The 17,087-nt window shown below is 67.1% G+C and overlaps 1 protein-coding gene across 2 annotated transcripts; it reads left to right on the forward strand.

Annotated features, from left to right (window-relative positions):
* Nucleotides 1-221: 221 nt before the first annotated feature.
* ACAP3 (ArfGAP with coiled-coil, ankyrin repeat and PH domains 3) lies at nucleotides 222-16,931 on the forward strand. Of its 2 annotated transcripts, none has more exons than XM_054661658.1 (24): nucleotides 222-384; nucleotides 4,013-4,070; nucleotides 4,833-4,952; nucleotides 5,143-5,196; nucleotides 6,084-6,142; nucleotides 7,445-7,628; nucleotides 7,935-7,979; nucleotides 8,069-8,164; nucleotides 8,232-8,306; nucleotides 8,781-8,792; nucleotides 9,458-9,570; nucleotides 9,716-9,767; nucleotides 10,024-10,124; nucleotides 10,204-10,315; nucleotides 12,529-12,737; nucleotides 13,040-13,109; nucleotides 13,211-13,305; nucleotides 13,381-13,583; nucleotides 13,751-13,858; nucleotides 14,489-14,587; nucleotides 14,677-14,903; nucleotides 15,106-15,215; nucleotides 15,366-15,476; nucleotides 15,611-16,931. In XM_054661658.1, the coding sequence occupies exons 1-24, from the start codon at nucleotides 338-340 to the stop codon at nucleotides 15,753-15,755; spliced, it is 2,505 nt and encodes an 834-aa protein (XP_054517633.1). In that variant the 5' UTR covers nucleotides 222-337; the 3' UTR covers nucleotides 15,756-16,931. The 2 variants fall into 2 exon arrangements, with proteins under 2 accessions (XP_054517633.1, XP_054517649.1); XM_054661674.2 differs by lacking the exon at nucleotides 222-384 and adding an exon at nucleotides 798-816.
* The last annotated feature ends 156 nt before the right edge of the window (nucleotides 16,932-17,087 follow it).

Here is a 17,087-nt window from a genome sequence, read left to right on the forward strand (position 1 = left end):
ACGGCCGTGGCAGGCCCCGCCTCACTTCCGGACCGGGGTGGTCCCTGGACGCTGCGAGAGGCGTTTGGCGACGCTCCCCGGCGGTGACAGCGGGCGGCGCGCGCGGGCGGCGGACTTTGGCGACGCTCCCCGGCAGTGACAGCGGGCGGTGCGCGCGGGCGGCTGACTTTGGCGACGCTCCCCGGCGGTGACAGGCGGGGCGGGGCGCGGCGCGGCGGCCTCATTCCGGGGCGGGCGGGCGCCGAGGCGGCGCGGGCGGGACGAGCGGTCCGGGCCGGCGCGGCTGCCGCTCGGCGCCGCGGTCCTCGTGCCAGTGAGCGCCGCGGCCGCCGCAGCCATGACCGTGGAGTTCGAGGAGTGCGTCAAGGACTCCCCGCGCTTCAGGTGCGCCGCCCGGGGCCGCCGGGGTGGGCGCAGGCCGGGGGCGTCGCTGTCGCCTTTGTGCCCGGCGGCGGGGTGGGGAGGTCAGCGCCGGGCCGGGCCGCGGCCGCCGGGGAGGGGCTGGAGGACCGGCCTCGGACAAAGCGGCGGCCCCGCCCCGCCATGCCCCGGGGGTTGGAACAAAAGACGCTCCTGCCCTGTGCGGCCGCCCCGGGCGGAGGGCGTGCGCGTGGGCAGCCGTGGGCACCTCGGGACCGTCCGCCCCCGCTCTGTGTCTGCACCTCCACTGGGCTGAGCCCCTCCCGGGCCCTGCAGTCCAGCTCTGGCCAGGGTCGTCTGGGTCCGTGGGGGCGTCGGCCCCTGGTCTCTGACTCGATCCTGTGTCCAGAGCAGCGCGTGGGGAACAGGCAGCTGGAGCCGCGTTTAACGCCTGGGGTAGGGTGCTTGGAAGCGTGAAGTGGTTTGAATGACCCAGGGGCTTGGAGGGGTGGCGGCCGAGAAGAGCGGCAGGGAAGGTCAGGTAGGGGGTAGGGGTTGTGTGCACACCGAGTCTGCGTGTTTTCCATCATTCGTGGCGTGCAGGCGTGTACACCTGCGTGAACTACATGTTCACAGACGTGTGCACAAGTGTGCATCGGCTTTGCTTGGTGGACATTTGGCAAACGACAATGGAGGCAAAGAAACCTCTCTGCATCCCCAAGTGCGCACCTGCGTGAGGCCCCCTCCTCTGCACGAGCTCGTGCGGGGTGCGCTCTTGTGAACTTTGCCCCTCTGCGTGCCTCCCTCCGGACACCAGGCCTTGCACAGGACGCGTGGATGAACTGTGCCACGGGGCTGTGCTTGCTTCTGCATGTAGCCTGCCGATGCGTGCACGCAAGCGTGTGCACACACCACCTGTCTGTGTGGGTTCACGTACTGTGTTAGCCATGTCAGCAACAGACACATCAGCTTGTACACGCGTGTTCCATCACTAGGTACACATGTTGATGCGTGCCTGTGCAGTGTCTCCTTGAACACACATGTATGTGTGGTACCAGTGTGTGCAGCCATGTTTGTGCATGAACGTTTGCACATGTGTGCTTGATTGTGTATGTGTGGGTGTGTGTGCGCGCGCTGGGTCTCTTGGGATCTGCTGGCAAGTCAGCCTGTGTGGGGGCACGGGGAGCCTCCGTATCCCTGGAGCCCTCACCAGGAGGCCTCAGGAGCCTTGGAGTGGGAGGCTCAGGGCCAGCCAGGAGAGTGGCCCCCAGCCCTGGGCAGAGGAACTGGGGCCATCCTCTGCTCTCCCATCTTCTGTTGCTGACCTGGGAAAAGGGGTTGAATAACTTGAGCACCCTAGGATCCTGCATTGAGGACCTGGGCTGTGGGGAGGCGTGGGCATGGCCTCCCTGCTGGGGGCTGGGCCCTGGCTGAAGCACCCACCTTCTCCCTGGCCCCTCCCTCAGAAGCCTAATGGACTTCCGCCTCCACGCAGACGGCCCTGTACTGCCCTCTCCCAGTCGGGTGGGGGTGCTGGAACCCACTCACCTCTGGGCCTTCTCTCTGGTAACCGGCTCTCATGGGAGCCTGTTACAGGAGCCAGTTATGGGGGCTGTGGGGCTGCACTAGGTGCCGTAGAGCGACTGCCCTGGGAAAGTGCCTCACCCCTGTGGGGCATGGACTGGAGTGGGGAGATGAGAATGGCCTGGCCCAGCGGGTTTTGGGGTTAGGCTGTGATTTAACTGGGGTTCGAGGGGCTCCCTGAGGCTGTCCTGGGGGCGGGCCCTAAGGGTGTAACTTGAGTTTCCTGGCCTACCGCCAGGTTGGGGGGCCAGGCAGGGTGGGCGGGAAGATGTGGTCTGTAACGTGGAGCCTGGTCGCCCCAGCCCTGGAGAGGGGGACCCTGCCCGCACCCTCCTGGTCTGGGGAGGGCCTAGTGGCAGCCCAGGTGCAGTGGGCCGGAGGCCAGGGGAGCCCGTGTAGGGGAACCGCCTGGCCTCTGTTCAGTGTGCCCCTCCCCTGGGTGGGGCTTCAGGCGCTGAGTCACGGCTTTGGTTGGGGGGCAGCCTCACTCTCCTCCCCATCCTCCAAGCTGCTGAGGAAATCCTGGGCTGAGCACAGCAGAGGAGGCCTAGGTCCCCAGGACTGAGGAAGGGAGAGCTGAGGGGCTCCCAGCAGTGGGAGCGGCTCTCGGGGCCTCTGCCAGGGCCCACCCTGTCCCCATGTGCACGTCCGTGAGCTCCTGGGTGCAGCCACCCCCCCCCCGCTGGCTCTCCAGGGACACGGGCGCCCCAAACCCGAGGGCGGCAGCTCTGGGTGCAGCTGTCTCTGCATCCGGCCCTGCTCAGGGGTGGCTGCAACTCCTGGGGTGTGGCGCTCTCTGCTGCCTTCTCCTGGGAGGATGGTCCCTTCTCTGTTCTGGGATCCTCCAGCTGAGGTAGAGGTCAGAGTCCAGGGGCTGCAGGCCGGGCGCTGGCGGTCAGCGGACACCACAGCGAGATTCCCTCCATCGCCCCCTGCTTCGGGATTCAGAGTCCTCTTAGCCCCTTGGGAACAAGTGAGGGCTGCTCAGAGAGGACCTAGTGTCCTGCTGGGGTGGCTGGGACCCTTCAAGGTCCCTGGCTGGGGCAGCCTGGTGCCTGCAGCTCCAGCTCCTAATTGAGGACACGCCCCATGTAAACCACAGGCCCCTCCCCCGAGGCCTGGGACACCGGTCAGGGTAGCAAGGTACGAGGGACTGTAGGCCCTGATGGCCTCTGCTCCTGGACCCCTGCCCTAGACCTGTCCCTGGAGTCCTGGCCCCAGCCCGGGCCCTGTGGTGTCCAATCCCCAGGAGGCCAGATGGCCCGGACAGCCAGTGAGCCGATTGTGTGGAGGGCTGCCGGGATCCTGGCCCTGTTTCCCTGTTGCCTGCTCCCGGAGGGGGTGGTCACATGCCCGATCCATCTGCCTCCTGTCTTCCGGGGATTCTCCCGCCGAGGCTTCTCTGGTGATGTCATGCCTTAACTCTTCTCTCCCCAGGCAGCCCCACTGTCAGGCTGTCCTGGTGGGAGTGGGCTCTGAGGAGGACGGCCTACCCGTCTTTCCAGTGGACCGTGCCGCTTGCAGCTGTGAGGTTGGGGGAGCCGGGGGCGTCTCTCCCCAGCTGGTCTGGGTCCTCCTGGTGCTGCCAGGACCGAGAGCAGCTGCCCTACTGCCCCCACCCTGTCCCACAGTGCATGGGCGCCAGACCTGGGTGGGTGCAGTAGTGCAGTGGGGTGAGGGGAGGTGCCGCAGGGTTGAGGGGCTCCAGATGGGTCCAGGGTTGACTCTGAACTCCTAGAGGAGAGGCAGGTGAGGCTGGCTCAGCCCTTGGTGGGCACCGTCCCTGAGGGACTCCCAGCGGCCGGCTGTCCTGGGAGAGGCTGGTCCAGCCTTCTTCCCCGAGGGCACAGCAGCGGCTGCCTCTGCCTGCCTGGGGTTGGGAGGGCGGGGGGAAGTGCACTGAACCTGGTCCCAGTCCTGCCCCCGTAGCAGGCAGGCGTCTGTCTCCCAGCCCGTTTCCTGAAAGCCCCTTCCCATGGTGGAGCCCCTCAGGGAGGTGCAGGGGGAGGTGAAGCCCCGAGGGGGCCGAGGCTGCAGGTGACCCCAGCCAGCCCCGTTCTTGCTTTAGGGCGACCATTGACGAGGTGGAGACGGACGTGGTGGAGATTGAGGCCAAACTGGACAAGGTGAAGGGCGGGCCTGGAGCGCCCTGTGCCCGGCCAGGCTTGGGATGGCCGCATGGCCGGACTCGCTCTCCAGCCCTTACTAAGCCACTTACACCCCCCATATGTGGAGCACGCGTGTGGTGCTCCAGGCCCCTGTGTCTTAGCATGTGTGTTCCAGGGTGCACATGTCACATGCACACATGTGGCTGGCCCTGAGTCTCGTCCCATCTGGGAGGGGCTGGGCTGTGGTGAGTCCCCGACCCACAGTGGCTGCCCGTCCCCTCTGCTGGGCTGGTGACATGGGGACAGCTGCTGGGCTGGTGACACGGGGACAGCTGCTGTGTGGGCTGAGCCTTGGTGTGGCTGGGGCTGGGGCTGAGAAAGGGGAGGGGGCAACAGGCCGTGGAGGGGGGAGCCGTGTCCATGAGCCCCACATGGGCTGAGAAAGAGGAGGGGGCAACAGGCCGTGAGCTGGGAGTGGGCAGCCTTATCCATGAGCCCCACGTGGGCTGGTCCTGCTGGTCCTGCTGGCCCTGGGTCCCCTGCCTGGCTCCTGGTCCCTCCCAGCCGAGCCGTGGCGGCCCCACCCTCCCCTCCCAGACGGGCCTCCAAGCCCCAGGCAGGCCCAGGCGTGAGGAAGCTGCACCGGGGCACTGAGTCCTGAGTGCCAACGCCCTGAGTGGATCCTACCCTGGGAGCTCTTCCCGCCTCTGAGTGGCCGTGTGTGGTGGCGAGTGCAGGCGCCAGGGCCCACTGTGCTCACCACGCCTCGCTGGCCCACAGCTGGTGAAGCTGTGCAGTGGCATGGTGGAAGCCGGTAAGGCCTACGTCAGCACCAGCAGGCTGTTCGTGAGCGGCGTCCGCGACCTGTCCCAGCAGTGCCAGGGCGACACCGTCATCTCGGTGAGGGGCCGACTGACCTCTCTCTGACCTCAAGGGGGGGTTGGGGGAGAGGCCGAGGGAGGCAGCCCCTTGAGGGCGTCCAGGCCAGAAGCAGGCTGGTGTCTGCACCGCCCAGGGGCTCAGAGGGCGTGGCTGGGTGACCTGGGCCCGGATTTGCCATCTCAGCACGGGTTCCCATCTGCTCCTCCAGGAATGTCTGCAGAGGTTCGCTGACAGCCTACAGGAGGTGGTGAACTACCACATGGTGAGCGCGGCCTCCCTGCCACCTGTGGGCCGTGCCTGGCCTGGAACCGAGCTGCGCTGCCTCACCTGAAGGCCGGCGTTGGGTTGGGGGGGGCACGTTTCTGCTCCTCTAGTTGGAGAGGGGGGAATCCCACATTTTCAAGTCAGTGTGGGGTTGGGGGACAGCCCTGGGGGCTCTGCCGTGTCCCAGGCAAGGGCCACACTAGACCCTGGGGGAGGGGTGGTTTATCCAGGGTTCCCCCAACTGGGCAGGGCTCTCGTCCCAGGCTGGCCTGGCTGCCATTTGGGTCTGGGTGGCCCCCGGGGGCCCTGGCACTGACGTGGATGGACACACAGGACAGGCACCCGTGAGATGTGGGGCTGCAGCCTGGGAACCTGAGCCGCAGACTGAACAGGGGAGGTCCCGAAGTAGACAAGGCAGGACGGCTCAGCCGTCCCTTTGCTCCTGGTTGTGTCCGGTCCTTCTCTACTTCGGGTTCCGATTCAGAGCCCAGGCTCCAGCTCCCCAGGCCCAGCCCCTGGGTGCTCCCGGCTCTGGCTGAGTGCTCCCTGCTGCAGGGATGGGCACCCCAGGGTGGCCGCCCAGGGCCAGGAGGCAGTGGGGCTCCAGCTCAGGCTGTGATGAGGGGACCGTTCGAGGCAGCCTTGGCCTCTGCACTCATCAAGGGCCAGGTGGGACAGAGGGGCAGGGGTGACAGCCATTGCCTCTGGGTGCCAACTCAGGCCTGGGGGCTGCTCCCCTGACCCCCTTGAGGCCAGCCCTGCAGGGTGGGACCCGCCCCTGAGTCTGGGCCTGGGGGCAGTGCCCTCTGCTGGTGAGGATGGGGCCTTCCATCTGGGGCTCTTTCGGGACAGACCCCAAGGATCTCTGCCCGCCTCTGCCCCCAGATCCTGTTTGACCAGGCCCAGAGGTCCGTGCGGCAGCAGCTCCAGAACTTTGTCAAAGAGTGAGTGGCCCCCGGGGCTGGGGGAAGAACACTGAGGCCACGCTCCCTCCCTTGGAGGGGAAGGGGGTCTGGGGCAGAGCAGAGGCACCTTGGGCCCAGGCCTCCAGGCTGTGCAGCGGCTCCACAAGGCAGAAGGCTCAGAGGCAGACAGCCGAGTGGAGTGCGGGGGGGTTCCACACCCTGCATGTGTGGGTGGGGTGTCCAGCCCCCACAGCAGAGAGGTCCAGTCCATGTTGGGTTTGGGGGTCTGGAGTCTGGGGCATGGCTGGGGTCTGGGCTGGACAGATCTTGAGAGTGAGGTGGGGAGGGGCTGGGGAGGCCTGGAGCAGATGGGAGGGGTCAGCAGGGGTGCGGGCAGGCCTGGGATAGGCTGGTGAGGAAGGAGGCTATGCCCAGGAGCAAAGAAAGGGCCTGGAGTGGAGGGGGGTGGGGCTGGGCATGGTGGCTCACACCTGTAATCCCAGCGTTTGGGAGGCCGAGGCCAGAGAATGCCAGGAGTTTGAGACCAGCCTGGGCAACGTAGTGAGACCTCCATCTCTACAAAAAAAAAAAAAAAAAAAAAAAATTAGATGGGTATGGTGGCACGTGCCTATGGTCCCAGCTATTCAGGAGGATGAGGTGGGAGGATCAGTTGAGCCCAGGAGGCAGAGGCAGCAGTGAGCCATGATTGTGCTACTGCACTCCAGCCTGGGTGACAGAGAGAGACTCCATAAAAAAAAAACAAAAAAAACAAAAAGACACCCCCAAGAACCAAAAATAAGCCTTATATGGTGGCACGCACCTGTAGCCTCAGCTACTTGGGAGGCCGAGGTGGGAGAATTGCTTGAGCCTGGGAGGTGGAGGCTGCAGTGAGCCATAACTGTGCCACTGCACTCCAGCCTCCAGCCTGGGCAACAGAGACAGACCCTATCTCAAACAAACAAAACCAGGCCAGGCGCAGTGGCTCACGCCTGTAATCCCAGCATGTTGGGAGACCGAGGCGGGTGAATCACCTGAGGTCGGGAGTTCAAGACCAGCCTAACCAACCTGGAGAAACCCCATCTCTACTAAAAATACAAAATTAGGCCTGGTGGCGCATGCCTGTAATCCCAGCTGCTAGGGAAGCTGAGGCAGGAGAATCACTTGAACTCGCGAGGCAGAGATTGCGGTGAGCCGAGACAGCACCATTGCACTCCAGCCTGGGTGACAAGAGCGAAACTCCGTCTCAAAAAACAAAAAACACACAAACAACGATGTGGGAGACTCCAGGATCCAGCAGGTGCCCTCCCTGATCTCTCACCCCACCTGGCACTTGGCCTCCAGGGATGTGCGGAAGTTCAAGGAGACAAAGAAGCAGTTTGACAAGGTGCGGGAGGACCTGGAGCTGTCCCTGGTGAGGAACGCCCAGGCCCCGAGGCACCGGCCCCACGAGGTGGAGGAAGCCACCGGGGCCCTCACCCTCACCAGGAAGTGCTTCCGCCACCTGGCACTGGACTATGTGCTCCAGGTCAGCCCCAGAAATGGGCTGGGGGGCGGGGACCAGCTGTAGCGAATGGAGGCCTCAACGGCCTTGTACAGAACTGGAGGGATTTTGAGCAGGAGTGACGATTCTTGCTTTGCCCCTGGGTGGGACCTCCAGACATGGGGAAGCAGTCCAGGACCATGGGAGGATGAGGCTGGCCCAGTGCTGGGAGCTGAAGACGACCTGGGGGTCTCAGGGAACCACAAGCAGCTCAGGTGGGCTCTATGGCAGGTGCAGGGCTTGGGGCTGCCTCAGCCTCCGGGGCTCACCTGTGGGCTCCCCCTCTGGCAGATCAATGTTCTGCAGGCCAAGAAGAAGTTTGAGATCCTGGACTCTGTGAGTGCGTGGGGGCTGCCCCTGAGCACAGGCTGCATGACGGGGGCTGGACCGGGTGTGCTTGGGCCTCACCTGTGCTGCCCCCGCAGATGCTGTCCTTCATGCACGCCCAGTCCAGCTTCTTCCAGCAGGGCTACAGCCTCCTGCACCAGCTGGACCCCTACATGAAGAAGCTGGCAGCCGAGGTGAGCCTTTGGGAAGGGTGGGGCTGGGCCAGGCCTCCGTGACCTTCCCTAATGCCACCCCCAACAGCTGGACCAGCTGGTGATCGACTCTGCGGTGGAAAAGCGTGAGATGGAGCGAAAGCACGCCGCCATCCAGCAGCGGGTGAGGCCGTGCAGCCGGCTCCCTGCACACCAGGCGCCTGGGAGGCCCCTGCGTCCTCACCCCATGCCCGGCACACCCTCCCCGCCCCTTCCTCCTGCCTGTCCCCCACCTGCCCTGCCCACACCCTCTCTAGGGGACCAAGGCTGCTCCCTTTGATGTGTGCAGTGGAGGGGCACGTGTGGGTGGGGCTGCTGCTGGGATCTCCTTTTGAGGCGGTGGTCACCTCTGTGGCCTCAGTCACTGGCTCCTTGCGGGGCCTTTACTTGCCTGTGGGACAGCAGCCCCGGCCACCACCCCGGGCAGAGGTTGGCTGCAGGCAGGAGTGGCTATTTTGGGATAGGGGAGAGCCCCCCAGGAGTTGGGGACGGGTCCACCAGTCACCAGGAGTTGGGGACGGGTCCGCCAGTCACCAGGAGTTGGCAGCCGTCACTCACTGGCTTTCTCCCCCTACCCCCTCCTGCTCCGGCCCTCCAGACGCTGCTGCAGGTAAGTGAGCACGGGCCCTGGGCAGGCTGTGGGTCGGGGGAGACCAGATGGGGCAGTGCCTTTCCCTCCTCTACCCCAAGGGCACTTCAGCACCAAGGACACCTCCCACCAGTCTCAGCTCCTGCTGCTGATGCGGCTGTGAGGGGCTGGCTCCGGCCAGACCTCCACATTCCCCGTGGGGTTGGCGGCAGCTGTCCCTTCCCATCCCACGTGGCCTGGGGAGCAGGTGGCCGCCCCTCCCCTCTGCTTCCCTGGCCTGCCAGACGGCGGGACACACAGGGCCCTCAGTGACTCCCAGGCCTCCTGAATGGGGCTCTGTCCGCCCAGCTGGCCACATGAATGGGGCACTCAGGATGCGGAGGGTGGGGGCGCAGCTTCCTTCCTGATCGCAGCCTGCTGGTCCCTGCAGGGCTGGGGTGGGGCCGGCACTTTCGGGCCCCCAGCTGTGAACGTGAGGGGTCTGCCCCACGGGTTGCAGGGCTGGGGGCCTTGCTCAGGTCAAGAAGTGGCTGTGGTGAACAGAGAGTCTCTCGTCTGAGCGTGTGGCCCGTGGGCCGTGTGGCAGCCTCAGACAAGGACCTCACCCCCGCCTGTGCTCCGGGAAAGCACGGAGGGTAGCAGGGCCCCTGGGGTGGGCACTGAGGGGGCGGGTTCCATCCCCCCAGGACTTCTCCTACGATGAGTCCAAAGTGGAGTTTGACGTGGACGCGCCCAGTGGGGTGGTGATGGAGGGCTACCTCTTCAAGAGGGCCAGCAACGCTTTCAAGACGTGGAACCGGTGAGGGGCCTTCCTCAGGCAGGGGCGGGGTCCTCAGGCGGGGGTGGGGTCCTTAGGCGGGGGCGGGGTCCTCGGGCGGGGGCAGGGGTCACAGCGGCCCTGGGATGGGCCCCGCCTGACTCCCCGCATCCCCCCACCCACCTAGGCGCTGGTTCTCCATTCAGAACAGCCAGCTGGTCTACCAGAAGAAGCTCAAGGTGTGCCCTGGGCCTGGGGCTGGGGCCCTGATGGCTGGATGCCCCACCTGGGCCACAGGGCAGACTGGTCAGTTGGGGTTAGCACAGGGCCGGGGCACTAGTGGACGCTGGAGCCGGAACAGTCAGGGAGCAGAGAGCTGGACACGGGGCTTGGGGCTCAGGCAGTCGGCCTCCGGGTCTCCAAGGTGAAGCAGGAAGTGGGTGGTCGGGGCCGGGTGGTGGCTGAGGGCAGGGGCCACAGCGGTGCCGCCCACAGGATGCCCTCACCGTGGTGGTGGATGACCTCCGCCTGTGCTCTGTGAAGCCGTGTGAGGACATCGAGCGGAGGTTCTGCTTCGAGGTGCTGTCACCCACCAAGTGAGGAGGCCCAGCCCAGGGTGGGGTGGGGGGCGTACCTGCCCACCGGAGCTGACGCCCGCCCCTCCACTGCCTGCAGGAGCTGCATGCTGCAGGCTGACTCCGAGAAGCTGCGGCAAGCCTGGGTCCAGGCTGTGCAGGCCAGCATCGCCTCCGCCTACCGCGAGAGCCCTGACAGTTGCTATAGCGAGGTGTGGCCCTTGGTGCCCCGGCCCCAAGCCCGTGCACACACACGTGCCACCGGGGATGGCCCCTGCCCCGTGCCTGTGCACACACACACGTGCCACCGGGGATGGCCCCTGCCCCACGCCTGTGCACACACACATGTGCCACCGGGGATGGCCCCTGCCCCGTGCCGGTGCACACACCTACGTGCCACTGGGGATGGCCCCTGCCCCACACACGTGCACACGCCTGTGTGTGGCTCCTGCAAGCTGGGTGTGTGCTGGTGTGCACTGGCATGCTGGCTTGTGCAGTGTGGATGTGCATGTGTGTGCAGGTACCATCTGCCCATGTGAGGGTGTGCACGTATACATGCGCGTGTGGGCGTGTGCTCGGCACCATCTGCCCACGTGAGGGTGTGCACGTGTACGTGCGTGTGCGGGCGTGTGCTCAGCGCCATCTGCCCACGTGAGGGTGTGCACGTGTACGTGCATGTGCGGGCGTGTGCTCAGTGCCATCTGCCCACGTGAGGGTGTGCACGCGTACGTGCGTGTGCGGGCGTGTGCTTGGGGGCCATCTACCCACGTGAGGGTGTGCACGCATACGTGCGTGTGCGGGCGTGTGCTCGGCACCACCTGCCCACGTGAGGGTGTGCGCGCGTGTGTGCGTGAGCGGGCTTGTGCTCGAGAGCCATCTGCCCACGTGAGGGTGTGCGCGTGTACGTGCGTGTGCGGGCGTGTGCTCGAGGGGGGGCCATCTGCCCACGTGAGGGTGTGCGCGTGCGTGTGCTCAAGGGGCCATCTGCCCATGTGAGGGTGTGCGCGTGTACGTGCGTGTGCGGGTGTGTGCTCGACGCCATCTGCCCACGTGAGGGTGTGCGCGTGCGTGTGCAGGCGTGTGCTCGAGGGGCCATCTGCCCACGTGAGGGTGTGCACGTGTGCGGGCGTGTGCTCGAGGGGCCATCTGCCCACGTGAGGGTGTGCGCGTGTACGTGCGTGTGCGGGCGTGTGCTCGAGGGGCCATCTGCCCACGTGAGGGTGTGCACGTGTACGTGCGTGTGCGGGCGTGTGCTCGGCGCCATCTGCCCGCGAGGGTGTGCACGTGTGCGGGCGTGAGCTCGGGCCATCTGCCCGCGTGAGGGTGTGCGCGTGTGCGGGCGTGTGCTCGAGGGGCCATCTGCCCACGTGAGGGTGTGCACGTGCGTGTGCGGGCGTGTGCTCGGCGCCATCTGCCCGCGAGGGTGTGCGCGTGTGTGGGCGTGTGCTCGGCGCCATCTGCCCGCGTGAGGGTGTGCACGTGTACGTGCGTGTGCGGGCGTGTGCTCGAGGGGCCATCTGCCCACGTGAGGGTGTGCACGTGCGTGTGCGGGCGTGTGCTCAGCGCCATCTGCCCACGTGAGGGTGTGCACGCGTACGTGCGTGTGCGGGCGTGTGCTTGAGGGGCCATCTACCCACGTGAGGGTGTGCACGCATACGTGCGTGTGCGGGCGTGTGCTCGGCGCCACCTGCCCACGTGAGGGTGTGCGCGTGTGTGTGCGTGAGCGGGCGTGTGCTCGAGGGCCATCTGCCCACGTGAGGGTGTGCGCGTGTACGTGCGTGTGCTCGAGGGGGGCCATCTGCCCACGTGAGGGTGTGCACGTGCGTGTGCTCAAGGGGCCATCTGCCCACGTGAGGGTGTGCGCGTGTACGTGCGTGTGCGGGCGTGTGCTCGACGCCATCTGCCCACGTGAGGGTGCGTGTGCGTGTGCAGGCGTGTGCTCGAGGGGCCATCTGCCCACGTGAGGGTGTGCACGTGTGCGGGCGTGTGCTCGAGGGGCCATCTTCCCACGTGAGGGTGTGCGCGTGTACGTGCGTGTGCGGGCGTGTGCTCGGCGCCATCTGCCCGCGAGGGTGTGCACGTGTGCGGGCGTGAGCTCGAGGGGCCATCTGCCCGCGTGAGGGTGTGCGCGTGTGCGGGCGTGTGCTCGAGGGGCCATCTGCCCACGTGAGGGTGTGCACGTGCGTGTGCGGGCGTGTGCTCGGCGCCATCTGCCCGCGTGAGGGTGTGCGCATGTGCGTGTGTGTGCGTGCGTGTGTTCGGCGCTATCTGCCCGCGTGAGGGTGTGCGCGTGTACGTGCGTGTGCGGGCGTGTGCTCGAGGGGCCCTGGCCTGCATTGGCTCTTCTGGCTGGGGAGGAGGGGGCCTGTTGGGGAAACCATGCTGGAGCCCCTGCGGGACCGAGCAGCTCCACCCCATCCCCCAGAGGCTGGACCGCACAGCATCCCCGTCCACGAGCAGCATCGACTCCGCCACCGACACTCGGGAGCGCGGCGTGAAGGGCGAGAGTGTGCTGCAGCGTGTGCAGAGTGTGGCCGGCAACAGCCAGTGCGGCGACTGCGGCCAGCCGGACCCCCGCTGGGCCAGCATCAACCTGGGCGTGCTGCTCTGCATTGAGTGCTCCGGCATCCACAGGTGGGCCCCTGAGGGCCAGGCCGGGGGTGGGGGTTGGGCCGGAGCATCCACAGGTGGGCCCCTGAGGGCCAGGCCGGGGGTGGGGTTTGGGCCGGAGCATCCACAGGTGGGCCCCTGAAGGCCAGGCCGGGGGTGGGGGTTGGGCCGGAGCATCCACAGGTGGGCCCCTGAGGGCCAGGCCGGGGGTGGGGTTGGGCCGGAGCATCCACAGGTGGGCCCCTGAGGGCCAGGCCGGGAGTGGGGGTTGGGCCGGAGCTGGGGGCCTTGCCTCCCCCAGACTCATCCCTACCTCTGCCGTCCAGGAGCCTGGGTGTCCACTGCTCCAAGGTGCGGTCCCTGACGCTGGACTCGTGGGAGCCTGAGCTGCTAAAGGTGCGTGTGGGGCTCCTGGAGGCCACGGGACCCCGTTTGTGGGGGCAGGAGCTGGGGTCTGCAGGTTCGCACTGATGCCTGCTCGCCCTGTCTCCTGCTAGCTGATGTGTGAGCTTGGAAACAGCGCTGTGAATCAGATCTATGAGGCCCAGTGTGAGGGTGCAGGCAGCAGGAAACCCACAGCCAGCAGCTCCCGGTGAGGTGGGGTACAGTCTGGATCAGTCAGGGAGCCCCAGCCTGGGGGCACAGCCTCATGTTCCCCCCGGTCCAGGCAGGACAAGGAGGCCTGGATCAAGGACAAATACGTGGAAAAGAAATTTCTGCGGAAGGCGCCCATGGCACCAGCCCTGGAGGCCCCAAGACGCTGGAGGGTGCAGAAGTGCCCGCGGCCCCACAGCTCTCCCCGCGCTCCCACTGCCCGCCGCAAGGTCCGGCTTGAGCCCGTTCTGCCCTGTGTGGCCGCTCTGTCCTCAGGTGGGAGGCCATGCCCCGGCAGGGCTGGGAGGGGCTTGCCTTGGTCGGGGATGGACTGGTGGCAGGCTCTGGGGGCACCTCAGGCTCCGCAGACTCCCGGCGTGACCTGGGGTTCCCTGCCCCACCCCGGGCCTGTTCCACACTCTGAACACGCACTGCCCCTGCAGTGGGCACCCTGGATCGTAAGTTCCGCCGAGACTCCCTCTTCTGTCCCGACGAGCTGGACTCGCTCTTCTCCTATTTCGACGCAGGGGCCGCAGGGGCTGGCCCTCGCAGTAAGTGTGGGGTGGGCCCAGCCAGATGGCAGGGCAGGGCCAAGGAGGCTGGCCTGGAGGGTGCCTGAGTGTGGATGGCCCTTGCCAGGGAATGGAGCAGCATCTGGAGGGGCGGGGGGCCTCCTGGCCACACAGCTGGAGGCCAAGGCCCTGAATGTCAGGGGTGAGCTGTGCAAATGTGTGTGGGGGCTGTGTGCACCCGGGTGTGTGCACACAGCGGGTGGCCTGGGGTACTGGGGAAGCAGAGGGCGCTGCCAGCCGGCCCTCAGCCTGGGGCCCTTCTGGGGCCATGCTGCCCGTTGGTTGGGTGGAGACGTTTCAGCCTGGGCCAGCCACAGACGGGGCTGGGGGGCCCACTGCGGGGGGTGCCGGGTAAGGCGGCGAGCGGGAGGAAAGGGCTTCCCAGCGGGCCTGGGCTTTAGGGGGCTACCCCTGGCACCTTTGAGCTGTTATTTGGTTTTCTCTCCTTTGCTCCTAGCCTGCGGCTGGCTCCCCCCGGCCCTGGGTGGGAGCTGGTCCTGTCCCTAGGGGTGGCCCCTGGAGGGTGGGTGGAGTTCCAGCCTTGCCCCAGGGCTCTGGACGGAGTCTGGGCCTCCCACCCTCAGGACCCCCTTCCCTGCGGACCTGCAGGTCTGAGTAGCGACAGTGGCCTTGGGGGCAGCTCGGATGGCAGCTCGGACGTCCTGGCTTTCGGCTCGGGCTCTGTGGTGGACAGCGTCACTGAGGAGGGTGGGTGGCGCCTTGCCCTCGCCCGAGGCCCCTGCCCAGCCCCTGGGCAGCCCCGGGGGTCGCTTTCCCTGACCGCCCCCTCCCCACAGAGGGTGCGGAGTCGGAGGAGTCCAGCGGTGAGGCAGACGGGGACACTGAGGCCGAGGCCTGGGGCCTGGCGGACGTGCGCGAGCTACACCCGGGGCTCTTGGCGCACCGCGCAGCGCGTGCCCGCGACCTTCCTGCGCTGGCGGCGGCGCTGGCCCACGGGGCCGAGGTCAACTGGGCGGACGCGGAGGATGAGGGCAAGACGCCGCTGGTGCAGGCCGTGCTAGGGGTGAGCGAGCCACGGGGGCTGCGCGCAGGACACAGGTGCACAGTCGCGTTTGCATTTTCTGTGGCGCCCACACAAGGGCCGCCTGTCCGCGGTGGGGACCAAGTTCGGTCCCGGCTGGGGGCGCCCAAGGCCGGGGTCAGGGTGCAGAGGCGCGGAGAGGGGCCGGTGCCGTGACTCCGTCTGAGTTGCCCCGGCTCCCCAGGGCTCCTTGATCGTCTGTGAGTTCCTGCTGCAAAACGGAGCGGACGTGAACCAAAGAGACAGCCGGGGCCGGGCGCCCCTGCATCACGCCACGCTGCTGGGCCGCACCGGGTGAGACGCGCAACCCACGCCCCGCCCTGTGCCCCGACCACGCCTACCCCGGCCCGGCTACGCCCTGTCCGCCATGCCCTATCCGGCCACGCCCCGCGACCACACTCGCCCCGCCCCGCCCCGACACGCCCCTCCGACCTCGCCCCTCAGCCAGGTTTGCCTGTTCCTGAAGCGGGGCGCGGACCAGCACGCCCTGGACCAAGAGCAGCGGGACCCGTTGGCCATCGCAGTGCAGGCGGCCAACGCTGACATCGTGACACTGTGAGCGCGGCCGGGCCCTCGGGGCTGGGCGGGGCCTCCAGGGCAGGGGCGGGGCCTCCAGGGCAGGGGCGGGGCCTCCAGGGCAGGGGCGGGGCCTCCAGGGCAGGGGCGTCTCACGCTGTGCCTCCCCGTAGGCTCCGTCTGGCGCGCATGGCGGAGGAAATGCGCGAGGCCGAGGCTGCCCCTGGTCCCCCGGGCGCCCTGGCGGGCAGCCCCACGGAGCTCCAGTTCCGCAGGTGTATCCAGGAGTTCATCAGCCTCCACCTGGAAGAGAGCTAGGGCCGGGCAGGCCGGGCAGCTGCCACCCCGCCCGGCCCGACGCCCCGCATGCCCCGAAGTCCCTGGCGCCCACCCGGCTGCGGCCCTGCGTGTGACCCGCGGGTCGATGCCCGGCAGCCCCAGTGCCGGGGCGCCGCGGCCCTGCTCGCCCAGGAGGAGAGCGAGGGCCCCACACTGAGTCTCTTGAAGCCTCACGTTTCCCTGGGGGGGTGCTGCATCGTCGGGTGTCTCTCACCCCACCTGGGGAACCTCTGTCTTCAGGTCACCCCTTTTCAGGGGCCTGGGTTGCTCATGTCACAAGCCACTTTTAAGGCCCGTGTCACCTGTGTCCCTCTGTCCTCAGGGCCTGTGTTACTTCGTGCCCCACTTCTGCCCAGAACACTGACCTGTTAGCTGGGTCCCTCCTGCACACCCCAGAGCCTCCTCCCAGGGCAGAAAGGGTGGCCCATCCAGGGAACCAACGAGTACCTCACTTAGTGACCCCAGCATCCAGGCTGGCGTCGCGGGTGCTGGGCGGGAGGGGCTCTGGCCTGGGTCCTCAGCCCTGGCTGGACGCGGGCGTCCCAAGGCCACGTGGCTGGCCACGAAGGTCCCCGTGCCAGACAGCCCCAGCCGCATCCCGGCCTCCTCCGGAGGCACCTTCTCCTGGTACTCGGCCCAGAGCCTGCGCATAAAGCCACTTTGCCACTTTGCAGCCCTCATCTCGTGTTCTTTGTAGCGGACCGAGTGGGTTTGCTATAGGCCTCGTCTGACTTTGTCTTGCGTCTTTTCTCTGTGGACTCTTGAGGACGCCTGAGCCCCAGCCCTGCCCCTGACCAGCCTCCCCCTTGGGTCCAGGGGTCTCTCGGCTCATATTGCAGGGCCTGCCAATGCCTTCACGCACCCCTTCCCCAAAGGTGCCCGGCAGGGAGGTGGGGCCTCCCCCACTCGGCGCAGGTCAGGCTAAGGCCAGTCGGCTGGTCACTATGCAATGCTGCCCTGGGGAGGCTCCCTGAGGGCACAGTGGGCGCTGGACCCGGCCCCCCAACTCTCTTGCCTGCTGCCTGTGACCCTGAAGAACAGAATTGATTCTTGCCCCTCTCCCTGTGTGAGCTTGGCCCCGCCTCCTGCCCCAGGCCCCTGCTGGCAGGTCTCACCCCCCATCCCTCGCTTTGAATAAACCACTTGCGCCCACTGCCTGCTCCTGGGCTCCCGTGCCTTGCTCTGCTCTGTCTCCGGGGAGTGTCTGTGTCCCTTGCCCTCCCCAAAGGGCATTCCTGAGCCGGGTAGCACTCAAGTCAGACTCCAACATGCCGCAAGGGGCCTGATGGGGACCTGGGGCTTGTTTGACAA

Source organism: Pan troglodytes, chromosome 1 (genome assembly GCF_028858775.2).
Source record: "Pan troglodytes isolate AG18354 chromosome 1, NHGRI_mPanTro3-v2.0_pri, whole genome shotgun sequence".
In the NCBI taxonomy this organism is placed as follows: Eukaryota; Metazoa; Chordata; class Mammalia; order Primates; family Hominidae; genus Pan; species Pan troglodytes.